Below are 27,500 nucleotides of genomic sequence, written 5' to 3' on the forward strand. Positions count from 1 at the left end.
GAGCTTCTACTCAATTGTACCTAATTTGCTCCTGTATTTTCCATGTCATGATCACCTCTACTGTATACATACCTTGATTGTTATTGTGTACAATCTACCATGTCATTCTGTGGAGCTTTTCTCCCCGGGTCTCCTCTGAAAACGGACCTGTGTCCAGTTGGAATTTCCCGGTAAACAAATGTAAATAAATAGTAAAATGAATAAATTGATACATGCATTGAGGCTCATTTATTATATGGTCATTAACTTTTTTTCTTCAACCTTGCTGAGGATCTTCAGTGGTCTTAATTTATACTGTCAGACCCTCTCAACATTCATAGAATTAGGCTGTTTTATTTTGGCCTATTCCTCCTCCTTTCTCCTGTTAGGTCTTCTTTTTGGCTGTGGAATGCTTACTCAGTAATCCGTGATGCCATTGATTTGTTTAGTGTAATTTGCCTTAATGTTTTTTTTTTCTTGGTGAAGGAAGTCCTATTTCCACTGTTTGCTTAGAATTCGCTAAGGATAAGACATCATGTGCCCCCCCCCCCCTTACAGGCACTCTTGCTTTATTTTTGGTGTGTATGGGATGGTACACTTGGATACTAACTGTGATGTTCATAGTGTTACCATGCTGCAGTCATCACACTAGGGTTATCCTGCCATCAGGCATTCCCGCAGTCGGCTGGAATTCCAAAGTCTTGGTCCGGCGTCGGTTGCTGTTGCTTCTTCCCTGACATCAGTGCACCAGGGGTATAAATAATGCATCCAATGCCATTTTCTTCCGTCTTTCTTGCCACGCGGTGCCCGAAGCAGAAGCAGTTCGCAAGTGCCGGTCAGCCAACTCCTGAGATTTTCGAAGTTGAATTTCAGATCCGAAGTCTTCAATAAAGCTAAGTACCCCGTTGGGGAAACTTTTCTTGCCTCAGACCGATGTCAGAAAAAGTTAACAATTGTATTTCTTGTGGGAAGCAAATACCTCATAAGGATTTTCATTCTTACTGCATACCTTGCCTAGGCCCAGACCACGACGTCACTGGTTGTCGATGTTCTTCATCTCACATTGCTGCAGTCCTGACTATTGGGTAGTCCGCTGTCCCAGTCGGCCCGAATACCAAAGTATAAGGCTGACGTCGGTCAGAGGCGCATTAGACTGACGTCAGGACGTCAGAGTACAAATGCGCATGACCGACGTCATTTCCTCAGTCTTTTTTGCCGCATGGTCCGATGCAGAAGCAGTTTTGCGAGTGCAGGTTGGCGTTCTGAGATTTTCCGAAGTCGGAGTTTCAGACCGAATCCAAGTTGGCTAAGTACCCGCTAGAATATTTTGTTTTTTTTTTCTTGCCTCAGTATTTTACCGGATGTCAGAAAAAGTGAATAACTGTATTTCTTGTGGGAAACAGATACCTCATAGGGATTACCATACCTTGTGTATACCTTGCTTAGGGCCTGAGCACGACGTTGTTGGCTGTCGCTCTTGTGCTAGATTTAACAAACGCACTATTAAGAGAAGATTAGATTGTGCCAGGTTAGTTTTTGGGAAGCGGTGTAATTATAAAATGCCGTCGGATGCTCCGGCCGCTTCGTCAAAAAGCGCAAGGACAAAACAGCTAAGCCTAGGCTGGAAGAACCGTCCGTACCGGACGTCGGTTCTTTAGAGGGCTCGGGTGGAGCCAGAGGTTCAGCCAGAAATCTCTTTGGAATCCCAGGAAGAGACTTTATTGCTGCAAGATGTGACCTCTCAGGAGGTAGGCCAGGTGGAAGGGGCTTCTCAGGTAGCTGTTCTTCCCTCCCTTCCTAAGGTGGTTAGGCCCTCCCCTGCTGTTTCCAAGGCTTCTCCCAGGGGCAGGCCAGGTTTTGTTTCAGGTGTTACCCCTAGTTCTTCAGGGTCTGTACCTAAGAAGCATATGCTTAAGATGGCAGAAGATTTGATTACAATGATTAGAGGTTCTATGCCCCCTCCTGATAAGAGGCCTAGGGTGGAACCTGAGCTTGGAAGTTTTGAGCAGTATTCTGATGCTTCTGAGTCTTCGGCTGAAGACTTGCAGGAGTATTCTCCTTACTCTGATTCTGATGTAGATGATTCTACTCCTTCTGCTTCTCCTCCTGAGGATTTTTCTTTTTCAGAGACTCTTCATTCTATGCGGGAGCATTTTAAATGGGAAGGTCAGGATTTCTCTGATTCCAGGAAAAGGCTTAGAGAATTTTTATTTCTACCTCAGCATAGGCCTTTAGCTATTCCTCCTGTTCTGAATGTGGTGGAAGATGTTTTTGCAGAGGCTTCTCTGAATCCTGATTCTTTGCCCCCTGCTCCAGTTAAACCGGATAGATATTATAGGGTGCCTGAAGCTCATAAGTATCTTTTTAAGAGTCCTAGGGCAGACCCAGAAACTGTTTCTCAGGGGCCTAAAGGTGTTAAAGCTTCTGTTGTTAAAAATCCTGTTCCTCCAGATAGAGGCAAGGGCTTTGGATAGATGGGGAAAGAAAGTGTATACTTCTTCCACTTTAGCCATGAGGGCTTTGAATTGCCAGTTTCACATGTTGAAATACCAAAATTATCTCCTTTCACAATTAAAGTCTAAGGTAGATGCTCTGGCGGAAGGTATTGAGTGTAAAGAGTTGCAGGATTTGGTTCATGTTTCTGAACAGGTGGGTAAGCATTCTTTGCAATGTGGTTTTGATGCTGTACAGGCCTCTTCGAGGGTGGCTGCTACGGGTTCTGTTCTTCGCAGGCACGCCTGGCTGAGGGATCAGAATTTGGCTGAGCATGTTAAGACAAGGATTTTAGATGCTCCTTTACAATCTGATGTGTTGTTTGGTTCGCCTGTGGAAGCAGTTCTAAAGAAAATGGAAGACAAGGCTAAGTCTATGCAGACTGTTAAAGATTTTTTGCAGGTTCAGCCTCCAAGTTTAGTAGAAATTGGCCTACTAAGGGGTGGACATATCCTGCTTATGATTCCCAGTCTAGGGGTAGGTCTAGACGTGGTAGGGGCAGAGCTCAGGGTTCTTTTAGGCCTAGAACAGGAGTTCACCTGCTCAGTCTTCTGGTGAGGGCAGGGGTCAGTCCTTTCGTAAGCAGACCCAATGACCTGCCTTTTCAGCTGCCAGATTCTTCTCGTCTGGCAGCACCTTTGGGAGGAAGGTTGGCACTTTTCAGAGAAAACTGGAGTTTAATTACCCAAGACAGATGGGTATTGGATATCATTTACCACGGTTACAGGTTTTATTTCCATACCTTGCCTCCTTTCAAAGGCATACCAGACATTCCTCCTCAACAAAGAAAAGAGGCGCACAAACAAATTTCTCTGTTGCTCCAAATAGGGGCCATTCAACCGGTTCCTGTGCCAGAAAGGGGCCTAGGATTTTATTCACGCCTGTTCCTAGTACCAAAAAAGGGGAACACGTGGAGACCAATTTTGGATTTATCTATCCTCAACACTTATCTGGACATTCCCAAGTTCAAAATGTTGACGTTACAACAGCTTTTACCTCTGCTGGGCAAAGATCACTGGATGGTAACTTTGGATCTCAAGGAAGCTTACCTTCATGTTCCTATCAGACTGGTTTGCAGGAAGTATCTGCGTTTTCGAGCTGGAAATTTTCATTATCAGTTCTCTGCATTGCCCTTTGGCTTATCTACTGCCCAGAGTATTCACAAAGTTCTGGCTCCAGTGATAGCTTTCTTCAGGCTAAAAGGAATACAAATCTATCCTTATTTGGACGACTGCCTGATTCTGGCTCAAGAAAGGATGTGCTTCTTCAGCATTTGGAATATGTGATAGCAGTGCTAAGATGCCTAGGGTATTCTGTGAACGAAATAAAGTCCAGTCTAGTACCCTCTCAAGACATGTGCTTTCTGGGTGTGAGACTGAATACAGCAACCCAGATGGCCTTTTTAACCCCGGACAAACAAAAGAATCTTTCTCTTTACTTCCATCAACTATCTCATCAGTCCGGGCTGACTGCAAGGACAGTCCTTCAAGCCTTAGGGTTCATGGCATCTTGTATTCTGGTGCTTCCCAATGCCAAACTGCATATGAGGAAGCTGCAATGGTATCTCAAAAATTTATGGACACAGCACTGCCAGGATTTGGACACTGTCATTCCAATAATACCTTGCATTCAAATGGAATTTTTGTGGTGGGCTCAGGAATGTCACCTAAACAAGGGACTCTCTGTGACCCGGCCAGAGGCGAGTCAGATTTTAACGACAGATGCCTCAGACACAGCTTGGGGAGCTCATCTGAATGGAAAGTGGATACAAGACAAGTGGCCTGCCAGACTACAGCATCTACATATCAACATGAAGGAGATGTTGGCAGTCCAGTTTGCATTAATGGCCTTCAAGGATTTACTTCTTCCAGGACAGGTGTTGATTCTGACAGACAACACAACTGTCATGTGGTACATCAACAAGCAAGGGGGAACACATTCTTATCCTCTATGCAGGCAAGCAATGATTTTGTGGGAGACGGCTCTCAGTTTGCAACTGAATCTTCAAGCAAGGTTTCTGCCAGGAGCACAGAACTCCTTAGCAGATGTGTTAAGCAGGCAAATCATGGATCCCCACGAGTGGAAACTGGATCTTCATGTATTTCAGACATTGACAGTGTCCTGGGGAACTCCAGACATAGATCTGTTCGCTTCTCCACTAAACCACCAGCTGCCAAAGTTTTGCACGAAAAGGTTTCATCACACAGCCTGGAAAGTGGATGCTCTTTCTTTCAGTTGGAAAAATCTTCATGTGTATGCCTTTCCACCTCTGCCTCTCCTCCCAAAGGTACTCCTGAAGGTCAGACAAGACAAGCCAAGGATGATTTTAATAGCTCCAGATTGGCCTCGACAGCATTGGTACCCATTGCTGAGGAGTCTGGTAAGGAAGCCTCCTTGGCCCTTACCTTTGATTCCACACCTATTGTCTCAGAAGGACGGGCATCTACTCAATGTCAAGCTTCACTCTCTTCATCTAACAGCCTGGCATATTCTGTTTTGAACCATAGCAGGTCTCAGCTTCCTCAACAAGTTTTGAATGTGATTATGGAAGCCAGACGACCTAGTACAAGGAAAGTGTATGCAGAAAAAGGAAGAGATTTTTGTTTTGGTGTGCAGCAAAGGATTTGGATGTTTCTGAGCCAAATTTGAGTGTGGCTCTTCAATATCTTACTGAGTTATTGGACAAAGGTTTGTCTTTCTCTTCCATTAAGATTCATGCTGCAGCAATTTCAGCTCACTATGATTGTGACCCACCATTGTTTTCTCATCCTTTGTTCAAGCAATTTCTTAGAGGGGCAAAGAATATAAGACCCCCACGTAGAGCTCCTACTCCTGCTTGGGACCTCAATTTTGTGTTGGAGAAACTCACTCTACAACCTTTTGAGCCTGCAGCTACTGCTGAATTGAAATATTTGTCATGGAAGACTGCATTTTTGTTGGCCATTACCTCTGCAAGAAGGGTGTCTGAATTGCAGGCCCTTATGGCAGTTGAGCCTTTCTTGATTTTCCATAAGGATAGGGTATCTTTACGTACTAATCCTTCCTTTATGCCTAAAGTGGTTTCTAGTGTGGCTTTAAACCAGACTATTCATTTGCCTACTTTTTATGCAGATCCCCAAAATAAGGGGTAAAGATTTTGCATACTTTAGATGTACACAGGCAGTTGCGTTATTATTTAAGCAGGACTAAGGATTTCAGGCAGTCTCAGCAGTTGTTTGTTTCTTTTGCTTTGTGTTCTCAGGGCAAGCCTGTGTCAAAACAAACTATTTCTAAGTGGATTGGGTTTTGCATTGCTTTCTGTTACTCCCATCATGGCAAAGAGATTCCAGCTGGGATTAGACCTCATTCCACTAGGGCTACTGCCACTTCTACAGCATTTCTAAGGGGGGTGGCAACTAAGGATATTTTAGAGGCAGCTACTTGGAGTTCAGTGCATACATTCTCTAAGCATTACCACCTTCCTCTCTACTCTAAATCTAGGGCTGGTTTTGCCACTGCTATTTTACAGGGCATGTTGTCAGCTCCTGCTTCTTTGTGATTTGCCATCCTCCCTTACCTCTGCTTTGGGATTCTACCCAATAGTCAGGACTGCAGCAATGTGAGATGAAGAACATAGTACAGTTTTGTACCTACCATAAATGTAGATGTTCGAATATCCACATTGCTGCAGTCCAATTTTCCCTCCCTCCTTCCCCTCTGTGTTTAGGGGTGGTTGTGTGGGTGGGTTTGTTGTACCTTTCTTACTTTGTATATATTGTATATATATTTGGTACAGGGGTGTTTGGTGTGTTGTTGGTTTTTGGTTTGGCCTTATCTTTTTGGGTCTTCTGACATCTGGGGCAAGAAAAGACTGAGGAAATGACGTCGGTCATGCGCATTTGTACTCTGACGTCCTGACGTCAGTCTAATGCGCCTCTGACCGACGTCAGCCTTATACTTTGGTATTCGGGCCGACTGGGACAGCGGACTACCCAATAGTCAGGACTGCAGCAATGTGGATCTTCGAACATCTACATTTATGGTAGGTACAAAACTGTACTTTTTTGTGCTAGGTTTAATAAGCGTACTATAAAAAGATGCTTTGATTTTGCACTACACTACTTCGGTAGAAAATTTAACTATACGATGCCGTCGGAGCAACCGACTACCGGCGTGCACAAAAAATGCAAGGGTAAGGACAGGCAGCCTAGACCCAAGCCAGACTTCGAGGCCTCGGCTGGACAGGTCTCCGGTTCACCGGTCTCCAGTGAGGCTCCGACGCAGCCCCTGACTACCACAGATTTGGAACCCGAGACCGCTTCGGAGCCTTTGGCAGAGAGTGCTAGGCCGACGCAGCCATTTTGTTTAGCCCCTACCGATGACACTGCAGAAAGAGATGTCGGTGCTGCAGAAACACCTTCGGTTTCTGAAGGCGTCTTCAGACCGACAACGCTCACCATAAAAACGTATCCTAAGCTTAAGACTCCTATTAAACCAAAAAAGACTGCACTCCAGTCCCCAGTTCAAGGCCCCATGCCTAAGAAACAGATGCTTAAAATGGATGAATATTTGATCTCTTTAATCAGGGGTTCCCAACCCCCACCCGACAAAAGGCAGTGGAACCTTTCCTCATTTTCCATCAAGACAGAGTCTCTCTAACTAACCCTTCCTTCATGCTTAAGGTGGTTTCCAGTGTGGCTTTAAATCAAACCATCCACTTACCCACCTTCTTCCCAAATCCACAGAACAAAGGAGAAAGACTCCTGCATTCCTTGGACATTCACAGGCAACTTCGTTACTACTTGGATAAAACTAAGGTTTTCAGAAAATCTGACCAGCTCTTTGTATCATATGCTGCAGCTACACAAGGGAAGGCTATATCAAAACAAACCATTTCCAAATGGATAGGACATTGCATTCGTTTTTGTATACCCATCATGGAAAACCAGTTCCTGCTACCATTAGGCCCCATTCCACCAGGGCAACAGCTACTTCTACAGCCTTTCTCAGGGGGGTCCCAACCAAGGAGATTTTGGAAGCTGCAACTTGGAGTTCACTACACACCTTTACCAAACACCATCACTTACCACTTTACTCTAAGACTAGGGCTGGCTTCGCCACTGCAGTTCTGCAGGGCCTTCTAGCCTCCTTTAACCCTCTATGACTCCTCCACCCATCCTTAGCTTTGGGATTCTACCCAAGTGTGATGACTGCAGCAGGGTAACACGATGAACATAGTGCAGTTTTGTACCTACCATAAATGTAGATGTTAGAGTGTTCACCCTGCTGCAGTCCAGGTTACCCTCCCTCCATCCCCTCTAATCTAACTGGCTAAATCTCTGCTATACCTTCCTGATGTATTTGCTTATAGCTGGAGGGATTTTGTGTTTGTGCAAAAATTTCTTAAATTGGTACTAATTACTGACCACCTTTTTGGGGGCACCTGACATCTAGGGCAAGAAAAACTGAAGAAAATGGCATCGGATGCATTATTTATACCCCAGGCGCACTGACGTCAGGGAAGAAGCGACAGCAACCAACGCCGGACCAAGACTTTGGAATTCCGGCCGACTGCGGGACCACCTGACGGCAGGATAACCCTAGTGTGATGACTGCAGCAGGGTGAACACTCGAACATCTACATTTATGGTAGGTACAAAACTGTACTTTATCTGCAAAAAGTTCAGCTCTAGAGCTCTGCAGGAAAAGAAAAACCAATTCATGTTTAGGGCTGCTGTCTTATGATTTTTTTCTGCCAGTGCTCCTAGCAAAAAAAAAGGTAATGATAAAAGAAAAACTGATGACAACTGTTTCTGCTGTAGACGCAGAAATTTTCTTTCATCTTGCCAAGGACTGGGTGTGGAGAATGCTAATGCTTCTTCACAAATGTACTGATACTGCTCAGTCTCCCTTGGATGCGTCATAGCTGCAGGTAATGGTGGTTGAGGATCAGCTTTTCAGAAAGAAAATGAATAGTTTTTGTTTTGCAAAGAGCTTTAGTTATTTGGAATCTAGACCTTCTTCAGTAGTGACCTTGCATTCCTGCAGGCCTCACCATAGTCACTCTGTGCATGATGATGATTGGGACAGGGTGATGAATATTACTCAAAACACAAGTTGAGATTGGCATCCTCTCCTCCCCTTCCATTTTTTTGATAACAAGAGAAGGTTACCATTTTCTGTTGCTTCTTTCTCAGGCTCATGTGCAACACTAGGTATACTGGAGCAGATGAACATACTGTCTTCAGTAATGGAACTGAGATCAGCTATGTCTTTGGCCCAGCATGCCCTTATGTACTTGCAACTTTGGCACTGAGATCACTAGTGACCAGAAGTTTGACATCTGTAGGCCAATACCAGCCTCAACTCCTGCATCAGTGTGGCCGCTGTAAATTGTTGAATAACTTGGAATTTGAGCTTTTAGGTGTAGAAGCCATCCTTGTTCACATTGTTGGCTTTGGTGCCGAGACGTTATTGAATGAAGTCAATACTGATCTGTTTGGTTCTGGGACAGTCTTGATCCCAGATATCTTTGCTAACAAGATGCTTGGTATCCATGACCGAGTGTGTGCAGACATTACAGATGCAAACTTCTCTATTGATAGATACCACCTTGGAGTCAGCACCAGCATCTGCTTCACCCTTCAGTCTGGTGCCTTGGCCATGTTTTCCTTGTCCCAGATGGGCATAGGGGTGGAAAGCTCTGCAACCCACATACTTGCCTATTTCCTTTACCTCCTGTTCTACAAGAATATATCCCTTCAACTTCTCGTGTATTTACCTTACATTTCACCCACGCTCTTCTCTCCTATTTTTCCTTCTCCTTCCCCCTCTGTACTCACTATTCTCCTCCCTTCTACTGTATTCTCCAGTCCTATTTACCCTCTACACTACTTAATCTAATTTATGTACTGTTCACTTAATGTCCTGCCTCTCCTCTACCTGATGTGCCTGTACATAACCCTCACACTGCTTAATTATTTTTATGTACTTATTTGACTTAATCAAAAACTACTTTATTTTCTAAACATTGTAATCTATATAAGCCAATGTACTTTGCTTTTACTTTAAACGTTTTATTCCATGCAACTGAATGTACTTTCATGGCTCCCACCTAAAAGAAAGAGCTTTCAGAAAAGAGCTGACTGAGTTGTTCATCCACCTCATAAGGAATATACTGGATGACTGATCATTTTGGTAATCATGCATCTACATCGGGTACTTTCTCCATTTGTGCACTTAACTGCCTTACTCACATGACCCATTTTTAGTGCTTCTTGGTAAAAAGGGCCCTGGAGGTACTGAAAAGGTTACCTTATGGGAGCATATATCTCCAAGTGGTAGTCCTTGTAAGTGTTAATAGTTTTTCCAAGTGACTGCTGCATGGTGTTTTAGATGGATAAGCCCATGCATCTGAGTCAGGCATTGCTGTTTGTTGCTATGGCTTCCTAATGCGCTGTAGCTTTATGGAAGATTTCAAGATGTTCTTCCTTAATATCCTTTACAATAGCTTATCCTTGTTTGGGCACCAAGTGAAACAGAAGCTCCAAAAGAATGAGCAGGAAGAGAAGATGCTTTCAGCTGTTAATGTAAAGTTCTCCATTTCTCAGAATCTCTTTTCCCAGTCATGAAGGTGAACAAAATGTTTACTTGGTTTTAAACACTCGCCAACAGCAACCATTTGAACAGCATTCTGATAGAAGCCAGTATGGTTGTGAATATTTCCAAAATGGATGCCATGTTAGAGACAGATGTGGTTCACAAAATCAGATTTTTGCAGTTCCCCATAGCAGAATAAATTGCAAAGTCCCTGTGGATTTTCATCACTGTTCCTCTCTGAAAGCAGTTGTGGATTCAGTCTCACCACAACTTCAAGTATGGATGAGGGAGATAGTACCCAGAAGCTACTTTATGCCTTTTTATATCTCCTCCAAGGTCTACCTCCGGGCTTTTTCCAAGTGTTCCCCCTCATCAAAAGGTTGCAGCCAGGCTGGAGATGCAAAGTTTAGAAGTAACAGATTACACCAGGCTATAGAGAGCCTGCAGTATATTCAAGATTATTTTTAGTTCCCAAGAAGATGAAGAACATCAAGAGCATTTTAGACCTAAGCAGGCTAAATCTGTATGTCAAAAAGATGAGATTCTAGATGGTCACATTGCTGTCAGTACCTCACTGTTTAGAAAATGTAGACTAGATGTGCTTTATGGACTTTCAGGATGACTACCTGCACTTAGAGATAGCCAGCAAATTTCAGCTGTAACATTATCCCCCACTCTCCCCTCTGAAATCCCTTCTAGCACAACCTCCACAACTCTCAGCAGGGAGCAGGTTATGCAGCACTTGCTAAGCCAAGAAATACTGCTTCAGTGAGCCCCATCAATATCCTAGGTTGCCTCCTAAATCTAAAACATGACCTATCAGGACAGGTTGAGGCACTTTTCAACTATAGGCTCAAAACAGACTGTGCCATGTGAATGGAGGACTGCAACAGTTATCCATCTTCACAAAGGTGGTCCATTAACTGATCCCAGAAACTACAGACCCATCAATATGACTAATCTGATATGCAAAGCCACAAAATTAATTACCATGGCAGTGATCAATGACATTGGCAACCTACAGAGACTGGACCCATCAGTTTGGTTTTGTCAAGGGAAAGTCTTGCAGACTTAATCTGGTAGACTAGTTAGAGAAGGTCTCTAAGGTAATAAATGAGGGAAAAACAGTACGTACCATCTACTTTGACCTGGCAAAGGCATTCAATACAATACCCCACTCAGATATTCTTGACAAACTCACAGAACTAGGCATAAATCCCTACATAGCTCACTGGATTGCTAGCTGGCTCACAGATAGGATGCAAGAACTCAAGACTGGTGAGAACACCTCCACCAAGAGACCAGTCACCAGCGAATTACCTCAGGGCACCATGCTGGGACCACATCTGATTGGCATCTACCTCTGTGAAGTCAAGGCTTATGTCAGGGGCCTCTGGCTCACCAAGTTTGCAGATGACCGTTAATTGGGAGCCATCATAGATTACCCCCACGGCAATAAAATCCTGCAAGAGGGTATATCTCAGATAAATGGATGGTACCAAAGCCACGGATTAAAACTCAATGCCAAGAAGTGCATTATAGTATATTTTAGGAAAATTTCTACCCAGGCTAATTATTCCATCAGTAGAACACCCTTAAGAGTTGACCTATTAGTTAGAGATCTGGGAATACAAGTAAACAGCAATTTGGCCTTTGACCAACACATAGCCAACGTAATGAAATCATTCTGTGTCGTCCAGGTTATAAGTACGGGTATGGCATCCAGGTCCCAGGAAGTTATAGTACCATTTTACTTGGTCCTTATCAGACCCATCATCTAGTATAATACCCCCATTGGACAGCACAGTGGTGCAACGGTAGTGTTGACGCCTCAGAGCAAGAGGTTCTCTGGTTCAATTCTCAGCTGGGGTTCCTTCTCCCAGGGCCTCCACTGAAAATTGGCTTTGTTCCAAGTCGGACTTTCCCAGTTAACAAATGTTAGATAGATAAATAAATTTAGCGTGTACCTGACCAGGTGTATGCAACAGTTGCAACACCAACAAAGGTTCCTCACCAAAAGAATCCTGGACACTAAGGCCCTATCTCTATATTCAGTCTTGTACAGGTTACTGAGAGGTGATCTGTGCCTGACATATAAGGCATCCTCATATCCAGCCCAGCTGGATCTGTTTCATGTCTGCAAACCGAACAACACCTGAAAAGCTGGATCCAAGAACTTAGTTTGCTTGCAACATAAGTAGAACATGCTATCAAGACCAATATGGGTCTCAAAGGATCCCCATGCTATTGAGTAGGCTCATCATATGTGTGAAGCAGAGTTAATCCTTGACCCTTTTCAAATGTTACGTTAACCATTGGATGTAAAAAATTTTAAAATTGTAAAATTTTTCTTTTTAAAATGTCTTGTAATAATTCAGAGTTTTGCTCCCTGGGCCTCTGCTGAAAATGGGCTTCTGTCCTGTCTAACTTTCCTGGCAATCAAATGTCAATAACTAAATATTAATTTTATATCCTGAAAAGACCTGAAAAATGCCCCACCTTAAAGTAAATATTGTAAAAGGCCAAATGGCAAGAGCTGCCAGAATGTGCTCTGAGCTAAGCACATTCAAACTTGAACTTGGAAATTTAGTCAGTATGTTTTAGAGACTGAGTACCCGGAGAATTTTCTTTTAGAAATGGGAGAAAACATCTTGAATGAGTGGAGAGTAAAATGTATTCCCCTGTTAAGTTCTAGTCAAGGGATAGTTTGGCACAAGTACCAAACACATGAAAATTTCCCCCATTCTATGTTCATAATAATTCTGATGGTAAAAGTGATGTCTTGAAAGAGATTTTAACAAGAAATTGGGCCATTTTTAGAGGTAACACTGAAATTTTTGAACAGCTTGAGGAAAAAACAAAATTTGTCTTTAAGACAAGTAATTTAAAAAACTTACTAGAACATCCGATTAAAAGGCATGCTGACAACAGCACTTCAGGGGGGACTAAAAAGTGTGGTATGTGTAACTACTGCAAATAAATTAATCAGGACAGTAGTATTGTTGGAGCCCCACCCCACGGAGAGTTTTTCTGAGTTCAGGGAAGTGTGGTACACATGGTATTGTGTATATTGCGGTGTGTAAAACCTGTAACTTTTTTATGTGGCAAAACAACTAGAAGTTTACTGAAACTTATCTATGAGCATTTATATGCAGTTAAGAATGGTGACAATAATAATGCGCTGTTTAGACATAGTAATAGACCTTGTCAAGGAAAAAAATTTAATTTTAAATTTGGTGTTTTAGAAAGAATTTTGAAGGATGTAAAGGGAGGTTACTGGGAAAATAAAATTTAGAAGACTGAGCTCAAATGGCAATTGAGACTAAATGCAGCATCTGAGCCAGGGATAAATGACAATACCTCTGTTATGCCTGTGCTTATGAGAAAAGCCATGTGTGTATAAAATGGGGTTAATACCCCTTTGAAAATTAATTTTTATGTTATCATGCGACCTTGCATTTTAGATATTTAAGTGTTTGGTCTTTTTAATTCATGGATGTTCTTCGTGTTTCACTGTTGCAGACATCACACTTGGGTTATCCCCTGCAGGTAACTCTCAGTTGGCCTGAATACCAGATTGGGATTTTTGCGTCGGATGCTGTCGCCTCTTCTATGATGTCAGGTCATCAGGGGTATAAAACATGCTGCCGATGCCATTACATCAGCTTTTCTTGCCACATGGGAGCCTGAAGCAGAAGCAGTTCGCAGGTGCAGGTTGGCCGCTACTTGAAATTTTCGTTTTTCGAGTTTCAAACCTGAAGTCATCTAAAGCTAAGTACCCTGTTGGGGATCCTTTTTTCTTGCTCTAACCGATGTCAGAAAAAGTTAACAATTGTCTTGTCTGTGGAAAGCAAATACCTCACAGAGATTTTCATTCTTACTGTGTCACCTGTTTAGGCCCAGACCACAACGTTCCTCGCTGTTGGTTTTGTGCCTTGTTTAATGCCTGAACTATTCATCGTTGGGCTATCTTTGTCACTAAATTCTTTCTCTCTCATTCTCCATATTCTGAAATGGCTTCGATAAGCCATCCCTCTACTGATCTTCTGAAAAAACATAAAGTTAAAAACAGAGACAGGCTGCATAGGTCCAAAACTGCCAATGCTTCCGTTAAGCTAGTCGCCAGTCTGCCGGTACTCAGTGATGCGCCTTCGCAGCCCCAGATACCCACTTCTACACATTTGCAGGCCTTTACTGAGACCCATTCGGAGTCCGGTATGCCACAAGATGCTTCTTCGACTATGGAACCTGTGGCTGTATCTACCTTGAATGGGTCCAGAGCCATTGTGCAGGCACTGGCTTTTAAGGGTGTATTCAGGCCTTCCGATGTTTGTATTAAACCAACTTCTTCGTTTCTGACTAAAACTACTGAGTTTCTCAGGCCCAGAGTTCACACTTTGTCTAGGAAACAGATGACCAAATCGCATTCTCAAGCTCCCATGCCACAGAAACAAATGCTTCGATTGGCTGAGGACCTTATTACTTAGAGGAAGCCAGCCTTCCCCCTCTAAAAGACTAATTGTTTTTCTTTCTGATTCTACAGACCATGAGTCCAATGACTCTGATCCCTCTGATTACCAGGACATACACTTACCTACCTGTAAGGATTCAGATGCAGAGGATTCCATTCCCTCTGCCTCCCCTCCAGATGACTTGTCTTAAGAGAGCTCCCACTCCTGCCTGGGACCGTAACTTTGTACTAGAGACTACCCACAGTCCAAAAAGAGAATTTTTAGACTTGCCTCTGCACAGGCCTCTAACTATACCCCCTGTCCTGGGTATTGTAGATGATGTCTTCATGGAATACAGTCTTACCCCTGATACTTTACCACCAGCTCCTAGAAAGCCTGACAGGTACTACAGAGTACCTGACTCGCACAAATTTCTCTTTAAAAATCCCACTGCGGATACAGAGACCATTTCCTAGGGACTTAAAGGTATGAAGGCTGCTACAGCCAAAAATCCCACCCCTTCGGACGGGAATTCTAGGGCTTTAAACAGATGGGGTAAGAAGGTATATACCACTGCAACTCTTGCCATCAGGGCTTTAAATTGCCAGTTTCACATGTTGAAGTACCAGCAGCATATTATGGAACTAATTAAACAAAAAAAAAATGTTGATCCCTGATTGTGCAGAAAATAAAGATTTGCAAAAGTTAATGCATTCTGCAAACTAAGTTAGTAAACATACTTTGCAGTGTGGTTTTGATGCCTTAGAAGCATCTTGCAGGGCTGCTGTCACTGGGTCTGTACTGAAAGGCATGCTTGGCTGAAGGAACAAATATTGCCAGACCATGTCAAAGCAAAATTACTAGATGCTCCATTAAACCAAGAATATTTGTTTGGCACAAAAGCAGAAAAAGTTCTTAAAAAGATGGAGGAAAAAGCTAAATCTATGCAAACTGTTAGATTTATTACAGGTACAGCCACCTAGATTCAGTAGGCATTGGCTATCTAAAAACTGGTCCTTTCCAGTCCCTCCCAGACCTTCTCGGTCCAAACCCAGGGGCAACAGACCACAAAGACTACAGTCTCAGTATGCAGAGATCTAAACAATGGAGTGCTCCCACCTCAAAAACAGGGAGTGGTAGGACACCTCCTTATGGAAAACGTTCACAATGACTTGACATCCTTCCCAGCCATGCCCAAGTACTTGCACCCCTAGGAGGAAAACTCTCCCTGCATGCAAAAAACTGGAAGTACATTACCCAGGACCGATGGTTCCTAAACATTGTATCCCAGGGATACAGATTCTACTTCCACTCACTGCCAACCCCAAGCGGGTTGCCAGATCTTCCTCCAAACCAGTGGGCAGAGGCTCAAAAGCAAGTACTTTCTCTTCTCAGTATCAGGGCTATTCAACCTGTTCCAGTAGAGCAAAGGGGACAGGGTTTCTACTCCAGACTGTTCCTGGTGCCCAAAAAAGAGAAGTCTTGGTGCCCTATTCTGGATCTGTCCATTCTCAACATCTTCCTGGTGGTACCAAAATTCAAAATGCTTACACTCCCAACAGCTGCTTTCTGTGCAAGCCAAGGACTCCTGGCTGGTCACCCTAGACTTAAAAGAAGCTTATCTGCACATCTCCCTAAGGGAATCTTGCAGGAAATATCTACATTTCAGGGCAGGCTCTATGCACCATCAGTTCTCTGCACTTCCCTTTGGCTTATCTACTGCGCCAATGGTATTCACAAATTGCCTAGCTCCAGCCATTGCATACTGCAGGCAGAGAAATATTCAAATTTACTCGTACATGGATGATTGCCTGATTCACGCGGACAATCAGGAACTGCTACTTCAGCACCTGACATTTGTAAAGAGACTCCTAACTTATCTGGGGTATACCATCAACGAAAAAAAAAAAATCACATCTGGAACCCAGCCAAGAAATTGTATTCCTGGGAGCAAGCTTGAACACAACTTCCTGATGGCATTCCTCACGCCAGAAAAGCACGTTTATTTGACAAACTACTTCAAACTACTGGCCAGCAAAACCCAGCTAATTGCAAGATAAATACTGCAAGCCCTAGGGTTCATGGCCTCATGCTTTCTACTAATTCCATGTGCAAAACTGCATATGAGGAAACTTCAGTGGTACTTAAAAAGTCTCTGGTGTCAACATTCTCGGGACCTGGAAACACTGATTCCTATCATTCCTTGTCTAAGGACAGAGTTCCTTTGATGGGCAGAGGCTTGCAACCACAACAAGGGACTCCCTTTTACTCAACCCCTCAACGCCCAAATCATGACAACAGACGCATCAGACTATGCATGGGAGGCTCACATGGCAGGCAAATGCATTCAAGGCAAACTGAGCCCAGGACAAATTCACCTGCATATCAATCAAAAAGAAATGTTAGCTGTACAGAATGCACTGACAGCCTTCAAATACCTTATCCTTCCAGGACAACTCTTGCTAGACAGACAACACCACAGTTATGTGGTACATAAACAAGCAGGGGGAACTCATTCCTACCCACTCTGCAGGTTAGCCATGGCCCTGTGGAACACAGCCTTGAGCAGTCAAGTGCACCTGAAAGTTCAATTCCTTCCAGGCAAACAAAATTCACTGGCAGACAACTTAAGGAGAAATCTACTGGACCCACACGAGTGGAAACTGGAACCCAACTCATTCAAACTTCTAATCCACAGGTGGGGGACACCAGAGGTGGACCTCTTTGCTTCCCCCCAAAACCATCAATTGAGCAAATTTTGCACCAGAACTCCGTACAGCCAAGCATGGAAAGTGGATGCCGTATCCTTTACATGGGAAAATCTCTCAATCTATACCTTTCCCCCGCTGCCCCTCCTCTCAAAGTACTACTCAAGATCAAACAGGACAGGCCAAGGACAATCCTTATTACACCAGACTGGCCACGCCAGCACTGGTACCCACTCCTTTATAGTCTGACAGCAGTGCCACCCTGGCACCTGCATCAGACCCCCTCTCTGCTGTCCCAGTTGGAGGGACAGATTTTGCATCCTTAGCTGCAAAACCTGAACCTTGCAGCCTGACTTATTCCCTGAATACACCACCAGCAACTCTCAGCAAACAGGTGCTGGATGTCATCCTTGAGGCCAGGAGGCCTAGTACTAGGAAACCGTCTTCAGAAAAGTGGAAAATATGCTGTTCTTGGAGTCAGTCTCAAGGAAAGGACATAGCCGTGCCCACCTTACCTCAAATCTTAAGATTACCTAGCAGAGCTGCTCCACAAAGGCCTACCCTTTTCATCAATTAAGATTCATGCCTCTGCCATCTCAGCTCATTACAATACCGAGCCACCCCTCTTCTCTCACCCTCTGATCAAACAGTTCCTGAGAGGAGCTAACAATTTAAGACCCACGAGGAGCGCTCCCACTCCTGCCTGGGACCTTAGCTTTGTACTAGAGAAGTTCACGCTTCCCCCTTTTGAGCGTACTGCTACAGCAGAGTTAAAATTCCTATCTTGGAAAACAGCCTTGCGTCTAGCCATCACTTCAGCAAGAAGAGTGTCTGAGTTGCAGGCTCTTATGGCTGTGGAACCCTTCATTATTTTCCATGCGGACAGGGTTTCCCTCAGGACTAACCCATCATTTATGCCCAAGGTGGTATCCAGTGTGGCTTTAAACCAATCCATCCATTTACCAACCTTTTTCCCTAATCCTCAGAATAAAGGGGAAAGGATTCTGCACTCCTTGGACGTGCACAGACAGCTCAGGTTCTAAACTGACAGGTTTAAGCCTTTCAGAAAAACTGACCAGCTGCTAGTCAGCTTTGCTACAGGGGCAGAGGGCAAGGCCATTTCAAAGCAAACAATTTCCAAACTGATAGCGCACTGATCCATTTCTGTTCCAAACAGCATGGAAAACCTATCCCACAGGGGATCAAAACTCATTCCACTAGGGCTACCTAAACCTCTACAGCATTTCTCTTGGGAGTCCCTACCAGGGACATCCTGGAAGCTGCAACCTGGAGTTCTGTACACACCTTCACCAAGCATTACCACTTACCTATCTTTTCTAAATTCACAGCTGGCTTTCCCACAGCAGTCTTAACAAGGCCTGCTAGCCAACCCTAATACTTCTTGACTGCCTCCACCCTTCCTCAGCTTTGGGAATCAACCCGTGTGTGATGACTGCAACAGTGAAACACGAAGAACATAGTATAGTTGTGTACACTTACCATAAATGTAGATGTTCGAGTGTATTCACTGTTGCAGTCTTGATTATGCTCCCTCCAGCCCCCTGACTTCTCTATGCTTTCTACCTTTACTCTTTTAGGCCATATGTTATGGCTATGGTATTTACTTTTTACTGGAGGTGTTCCACACCATGTAATTGCTTCCTATTTTGCGAGCTCCTGACATCTGGGGCAAGAAAAACTGATGTAATGCCGTCGGCTGCATGTTTTATACCCCTGACGACCTGACGTCATGGAAGAGGCGACAGCATCCGACGCAGAAATCCCAAAACTCTGGTGTTCAGGCCGACTGAGGGCTACCTGCAGGCAGATAACCCAAGTGTGATGACTGCAACAGTGAATACACTCGAACATCTACATTTATGGTAAGTGTACACAACTGTACTTTCTGATGAAGTCAGTTTTGACAAAAGCTCTTGACCATCTTTTTATATTCGTGGAATAAATGTGTTTTATATTGGGACTCTGACCCTTGTTGGTCACACCACCTGTGGATTTGTCATTTATAGGATAGACTACCTCAGAATACTTAACTTGCTGCTAAAGCTGTAGCATATCCAATCAGTATCCTTATTAATAGATCTGTCAAGGAATCCCTAGTCCCAAACCTCTAGGAAAAGTCCATCACAGCTTTGCATAAAGGAGGTAAATCCAGTGAATTAACAAATTATCGACCCCATCTCTCTTCTCTCCCCCCTTTCAAAACTGCTAGAGAAATGTGTACTTAAACAGCTATTATGCCATCTAATCAATAATAACCTTCTTACATCAACCCAGCATGGGTTTTGACCTGCACATAGCACAACCACAGCCCTCATCTCTTAAGAATAATATTTGATAAAGCTTTAGACTCCAGCCAGCTAATTGTTGTCTTACTAGAGTTATCAGAAGCGTTCAGTACAGTATCATGTAACAAACTCGTACAGCAACTTTCTACCATGGATCTTAGCTTCCCTACAGAGGTTCACTAGTTACCTTACTAACCGACAGCAGTGTGTAAAATGGCAAAATAGTCCGTCTCAGTACCAGATTAAAAACACTGGAGTTCCCCAAGGATCCAGTCTAGGACCGTTGCGCTCTAATGAAAGGATCCAGTCTAGGACCGTTGCTCTTTAGTGTCTTCATTAACAACTTGTACATCGTCTCTCCTCAAAGCCATATTATACAATATGTTATAGTTTCCACTATTATTTCATCCTCAAACAGCATCGATCACCTCCAGCAAATAACCCAAAATTCATTTAGCTCTGTGGAGAGTTGGCACAATGAAGCACATTACTCCTTAAACCAAATAAGACAAAACTGATGCTTTTCACACCACAGTCTTCCACATTTGATTTTAAAGTATACTCGCAGAATAGTACTAAAATTAAAATAGTCACTGAAGCAAAGCTACTGGGCTTTGCCATAGATCAGACTCACATTGGAACAACACATTCTCAATGCATTGGAACAACACATTCTCAATGCCATCAAAAACGCTCACTACAAACTAGGAACATTGTACACACACAAAGATTTCATGGATAGCCCAACCAAAAAACATTAGCCAATACCTGTTTGCTTCCTTCTGTACTATATGGGGCCCTATTTTTCATTAATTTACATAAAACTTTGACAGATAAACTCCAGTCTTATTACAAGATATCCAAATTCATCTCTGGCAAACCCTATCGCTCACACCATTGCCACACCCTAAAATAATTAAACTTTCTCAATTTTCCCCAGTATCTTGACTTCCTGCAACTATCTCTAGCACACAAAATGATACAAACCTGACAGTTGTCCTGCCTTAAAATCAGTACTACACTCCTATATCCCCACCAGAACCCTCCATTCTGAAAACAAACAACTTCTGACTGTACACCAACCAAGCATAAGGGCAGGCCACTGTCTTTACTCCTCTCCAATTACAAAGCTATGGAACACCTTACCAGTTAATATCAAAGCCAGAGACTGCCTCAAGGGTGTTAAGTTCACACTAAAAAACTACCTTAAGTGCCATATATGCCCTTGTACCCTTTCCAGAAAGATGATCATCTTGACTTTTCCCATTATATTTCAACATTACTTCCAACTACATATATTGCCAATCTCACAATCAAGTCTTTACTGCAGCACTTGGAATTTCTCTAAGCACAGCATGTTTTATCTGTTAGAGTCTTGTAGAATTTTGATGAGTTTCATTGAGTCTAGTAAAGTATTCTGCAGTCCTGTTGAACTTTTGTATAACCTTCTGTATTCTTGTAAAGTCTAGGATAGTCATTTTTAGAGTCTTAGGTTCATAGGTTCATAGATTAGTACTACGCTAACTGCTCTTGTGGACCATTTTCAGCCTAGCCAATTACCCCATGTGAGAATCAAACCCTGCACCTTATGCTTGTAAGGTAAACACCTTAACCATTATGCCAACCTCCCACCCTCGCAGTTTTGTATAATCTTTTTAGTATTGTATAGTCTTATATGTCTTGTAAAATCTTATCAATCCCTGCATAATCTTATTTTTCATTGTATACTGTTTCAAAAGATGTATTATGATATTGTAAATCTCACAAAAATTGTAATTTCTTGATGTATATTATGCAACTCTCAGAGCATTAACCTATATGTATACATGGTGTATTTTAATGTTTATATCAAGTTGTGGAGCTTTTCTCCCCCGGGCCTCTACTGAAAATGGGTTATGTAACCCAGTCAGACTATCCTGGTTGACAAATGCTAATAAATACAAATTTAGGATCTCATACAGGGCACTCCTATTTTGTGCCATCTGCCCATGTAGAAGAGCTTCAAATGACTGAAATCCTTTCCGTATTTGTTGTATTCCTTCTTGTGAGTGTTTCCATAATTTCATTTATCCTTTCCATTTTCAAACATGGTTGTGTTGCACATTTGCATCCTTGGCATGAAAGGTACCAAAATCTGCACAGCCAGTCTCTGCAGTATTCATATCAGTCTTGCAGAGCTTAAAGCCTGGCTCAATGTACACAGTTTTGGTATGAAAAGAATCGGTGTCCTGGTTAAAACTTCACGACTGTATTTGCATATCCATTCTGCAGTCCTGTAAGGCCTGTAATTCATACACTTAATGGCAGGATAGGTGAAAAGGGATTCTGTACTTGTCAGAAGCAGTATTGATTAACCTATGGGAGCAGCTTCTCCTAACTTCACTAACTGTGAGCCTGATTGGCTTATTTATCTATGTAGCATCGCACTGACTTATACTTTGTAGTGCTTTTATTTGCTACCCCCATACCCAGCTTCTAATCTTCTCTTGGTGAAGTACTGGAGATAATTCAGTGACCTGCAGTGCAACAACTCACTCTCTGTGGGGCACATAAGCAAATTTCTTACTTGATTCTCATGGATTATAAAATCTCTCAACTTGTAGCAGAACTCAGTAGGCCTATTCTAGCCTTTGGCTACTGTACAATGTTGGACTGGTTCTGCAGTCGCTCTCTCTTGTTATTCCACTCTCAAGCATTGGGCTGCCCTTACTTCGGTAACCACTGCATCAGCTGTTCTACTTTCTCAGCTAGGAGACCTAAATACGTACCCAAGACAGTCATATATTGGATCATAAGCAGACATTTTACAGCACAGTAACTGCCTGCCACTAACCGATCCTGTGTTAGATACCTTGCTACAGCATTTTCTCATCATAATGATCTCCTCTTGGAAGAGTACTGTCCTAAAAGAAGAATAGCGAATGGAATGTCTGTAACATGTATGACTTGTGAACTGAAGATGGCCTTCACCACACTGAGAAATGATCTGAACAGGAAATCCCATACTGACAAGCTGACCTTGACCATTATTTGAGCACAGTGCAATGACTTTCCTGAAAAACAAAATCCTTTTTTCGTAAAACGAATGCTAAAAATATCGTTTGGGTAATGGCTGAGAGTTCTATGAAAAGGTAAACTATTAGGCTGGGGGCATGACTACTCACATATGTCAGTGGTACTGCTATTACACATTGTAAGGAAATACTGGAATCTTTTGCGGAACATTTTGCTTCTAAGCTCAGAACAGCATCAAGTGGTTGTCCTGAATCTCCAACAGTAAAACTGTTAGGATTCAAACAAATTTTAGTTTACGGAAGTCTTGCTAAATAAATTCATCCTGTTGATACTGGTATATTTGCTTATGGGAGTGCAGTCTCTCATGCCCTCTGCCACAAACTTCTTCAAGCAAGCAGTGCATTAATTTCAGTTCCTCTTAGGCATATCATTAACCTCCCATTTGGCAGTTTCCCAGATGTCTGGAAAATTTTAGATATTACATCCATCCCAAAGCAGTGTTTCTGTACTCAGCCAGGTTCCCTTCCAACCAGTTACATTGTCACAATTTGCAAAACTGTTAGAAAATCCTGGGGACCACACAGCTTGAGTCGCACTCCTTTCTAGCCATTAGTTAGCCCTTGGAAAAATACATGGCACCAACAAAGCTCTGTTCTTTACAATCTGTATTATGCCATGGACTCTTGTAGTCACAGTGGAGCTGTGTTCATTGACCACCTTTCTGTGAACCATCAGACACAAAGAGCTTTTACAATGTGGTGTCACCTCTGCCTTGCAAAAAAAAGTTCTGTAATTGCCTGCTTCATAGTTGCTGCAGAACAGCATGTTAGCAGAGCTAGTTATCACTTCAGCCAATACTGCATGGGTGTCCTGCTATTCAGAATTTAAATAATTTCTTTCTTTGTATTCGAGAGGAACAGAAGCCTACTTTCCTTTACACAGATGACATGATTATCTAGGAGTCCATGAACTCGGTTTGAGATTATCAGCTCACTTTGCTACACTTTAGGTCACCTTTGCCATATTCTCATACAATCACTCCTTAAAAATCAAACTTAGTAAAACAAAGGCATTTTTGGGACATGCGAAACATAGTAAGATTTGAAGTTATCTGGGCCCTCTGCTTATGTTCTTGAAAGTATTCTTTCAGATATGTCGAGGTATCTTTTCCTCACACTGACTGCCTACATATGTCTACAAAGCTGTGAGCAAAATGCCATCAGTTTTGACTTCCTGACAGAGTAGTGGTCTTCTGACTTACAAGGTATTATGCAGTTGGTAAAGATGTTTTACTCCCTACTCTTGTTTATGCATTTCCCAGTAGTGGGATCTTATTCTGAACTTGATCTAGAAAAGTTGCAGAAAACCCTGAATTTATTTATTTTTGCCTTTTTACTGGCGATAACAAGACATCATTGCCTCACTGTAGAGGAAGCAGGATAGCTGCCCTTCAGTCACTATCACCTACCCGATTTGCATCATGATCTACAAGCTGATCAGTTTTGTTCCATGTCCATCAAAAACTGATCACCATCATTTAACTTAGTGTCAGTCAGGTGATCTGAACTGATAGCCATTTCTTTTGCAGTACCCTGTTCCTCTGTTAACTTTGGGAGATAAGACATTCTCCATTACAGGATCCTTGCATTAGGACTGCCTCCCTTGTATCTTGCAGCAGTTGCCCACTCTGTTTATATTCCCCAGTCAGATCAGGCCATTTTCTGGACTCAGAGCTGAATATAGTTGCATCGGTGCAGGTACAGTGGCAGATTTGCACTTGTATTGTACTACAGGCAGGTAAGCATTAAGTGTCAGTGTTACTGATATTCATTCTTAAGTTAGCTTAATGATGTTTCTGTTTATCTTCAGGTCTGTGCATTTTAATTTGTGTCACAAGTTTGTAAATTAAAAGAGGCAATGTCATCTAACTCGCATACCTGTACAAATAATTAAAATAGAGGCTTGTACCTGCTGTGGTAGCAGGAGTGCTGTGTTACAGTAAAGGAGGAGGAGGAACCATGAGATGGTGTTCCAGGTGATCTGATAAGAACGAGAATTTTTAAAGTGTTTAGACACAGGACAGTATTCTAAATGGCAGGCTGAAAGATTAGCAAAAACATGGGCAATGTGTGGAATAGAAAAAAAGAGTGGATTAGGTTTATTGAACTGAGGTGGTCTTTGTTTAGTTCTGGACTTCAGAGTCTTTGGGCAAGTTTTACTTATTCTTTAGTAAATGGAAATTTTCTAGGATTGCCTTCTCTGTTTCATACATTTGCACAATGTCAAGCAGTAAAATTAAATCCCTTACTGATGACTTGTCTTGCTGACCCTGCATGTACGATGCTCTGTTAAACAGTATGACCAAAAAAGTCCCCAGACTTTTGTCATATGTGCCTTAAAATAATTTGAATGAAAACAGCTGCAGGCTTATGTACTTGAGTTTGAACTTACTTTTGAGAAGGCAACCCTGATTGTTAATAGAAGTCAGTCATAGATCTGTCTTTTTTATATATTCTAATTTATTTTTAAATGTATGTTTAGGTGCCTGTCACCAAATGGGACCATTGATTGACGAGAAGCTGGAAGACATTGACAGGTACTGAATCATTTTGTTATGTAGCTCTCGTCTCTTCTATATTGGTTTCAAAATACAGTTTTTCCCATATGTTGTGGTCCACTCTTAGATGTTTCAATTTTATGTGGTTGATTTTCATTTGCTGTCATCCCATACTTTTTTGTTTCTGATTCCCAGCACAACTGTCTGCCATTAGCCCTCTCTGAAATATCCCTCTTTAATCTTCCACTCCAGCTTTCCCTGACAATTGCCTAACTTAACACCTGGGGTCCCACACATTGATGCATCTTAGTGTAAGCCATCAGGGACATTCTGTGGCAAAGAGGTCAGGGAATCCTGGTAGAGTGCTGCCCTGACAGATGAGTTTTTTTGGTATGCCATACCCACTGTTCTGCTTAATGGAAGCACACACACACACACACACACACACACACACACACACACACACTGCTGGGCTAGCATGCTTGATCTCCACAAAGAACTGATAGCATTTGGCTGTAGAACCCTCCCCTAATTCATGGATGGTGAGCTGGTATAACTGTCAATACACTGTATCCTGGTGACCAGCTGCTCAGGGTCTTGGGATTTGGGATCACTAAATGAGTCCCGCTGACATTACATTCTAATAACTCTCCAGTAAGACTTGCTCTGAATTTAATTTGAGTCTAGACTTTCAAGCTTTCATTTATTTGCATTGCACTTATGAATAGCATGGTCTTTATTATTCGTACTGGAAAAAAAAAAGATAATTCAATGATACATGTGGCAGTGTACTGCATTGAACTCAAACCCATCTAGTTACTGTTAATATGTGCAGCATTGCTCTACTCAGTCGTTTCTGGGTCATCCAGCCTTTGACTTGTGATAATTTCTTTGCTGAGGTAGTACTAGTATACATCTTTTGGGTGAAATGTTTATTCTACTTGCCCTCCATAATTACATTAATATTATCATTAGTCATTTCTTGTATTCCCCGTTCTTACTATGTTGTTTTTATTGATGTTTTGTTCTCTAACCTTTGTTTAGGCTGACTTCACTTGATTAACAGATTATTGCTGTAAATCATTGCTCTGATGTCATTTTCATTCATTCCTCAACTGAGGGGCTCAGATCTGACTCATCTGCTTCTTCCAGATTGTAGAATCTTAGAACTCTCAAGCTCCTCCAATTACACATAATACCCCACCAAACTAACATAACTCCGATCTTATTTGCCGCCATTGCAAACAGGTGTGAATTACAAACTCTCAAGCACTTATATTTAGTCTTTTTCATTTTTTGTGGTGAAATGAGTGTAGTTTTTCCCATATTACCTTAAATACATTCTATTAATGTATTGCTTATACCACCTCCCTTTTACCCTTTTTTATTCCATTTATCTGTCATCTTAAATGGCCCTTTTCTTGTACTCATTGAGCACCTTTCAATACCATTGTTTGTAGTCTTTTTCCCTTTTCCACTTTCACTTTTTCTTAAAAATAATCTTTGCTATACTATCTAGATATACATATGTGTATATATGACTGCACATGCCGATACGGCATATCAGCACCTTGGCCATGACAACTGATGGCATCCACTATATATTCAAGGGAGATTCATTTTCTTTTAACTTAAAAATAAAACTTGTTTATTTTGAGGGTGTTCTTCAAGAACGCCCTTTACATCTGGTCGTGCAGATGCAACAGGTGTTTACAACCTGTTTTCGTCTTCTCCAGCCATGCGACCGATTGTTTATGCCTTTGTCTTCCTCACTTGTAGAATTTCATGATTCGTAGTCCAGATGTCTTCTGGAGTTTAAAGGACAATTGTGTGTGTGTGTGTGTGTGTGTGTGTGTGTGTGTGTGTGTGTGTGTGTGTGTGTGTGTGTGTGTGTGTGTGTGTGTGTAAGAAGTAGGTAGTGTATGGGATGTGTGTACGTGTGTGTAAGACATAGGTAGGGGTGTGTGTGCATGTGCATAAAAAGTGGGTCAGTAGGGGTGTGTTTAAGAAGTAGGTAAGTGTGTGTGTACAAGAGGGAGGTGTGGGGGGGGAGAATACCTCTCAATTGCCCAGATTTGCCTAATATTTTTGGTGTGTTTCTCATAAAATTGTGTTTTCCTGGCAAATTGTTGAGGACTGAAGTCAGAAAATAATGGCAGACATTTAAGCTTTAGAATTCATATCCTTCAGAAAATTCAAACTAATGCAAAACATGTTATTCTATCAACTTTTTAACTTTGTAAGAGCAATATTTAAAATATGTCCCTATTTTTGGTCCTTTGTCCTCCCATTATTTATGTCATTGTCCAAATTTCTTGCTCTAAGAGGTTGAAAGGTATGGGGTGGTGTAAGACGGAGGTAGGGGTGTTTGTGTGGGTAACTGGGAGGTGTGTGTGTGTGTCTGTGTGTAGGA

At 42.4% G+C, this 27,500-nt stretch overlaps 1 protein-coding gene across 1 annotated transcript in view; it reads left to right on the forward strand.

The window, feature by feature from the left end:
* Window positions 1-27,500, forward strand: part of STAM (signal transducing adaptor molecule) — a gene marked incomplete in the record, with an annotated part of 1,274,308 nt that overhangs the window by 1,111,185 nt on the left and 135,623 nt on the right. Inside the window, 1 exon segment of the mRNA XM_044067544.1 lies at window positions 25,072-25,126. Coding sequence (XP_043923479.1) covers window positions 25,072-25,126 — 55 coding nt within the window.

This window comes from Protopterus annectens, chromosome 3.part1 (genome assembly GCF_019279795.1).
Source record: "Protopterus annectens isolate FY-2018-M chromosome 3.part1, PAN1.0, whole genome shotgun sequence".
Taxonomy (NCBI): Eukaryota; Metazoa; Chordata; order Ceratodontiformes; family Protopteridae; genus Protopterus; species Protopterus annectens.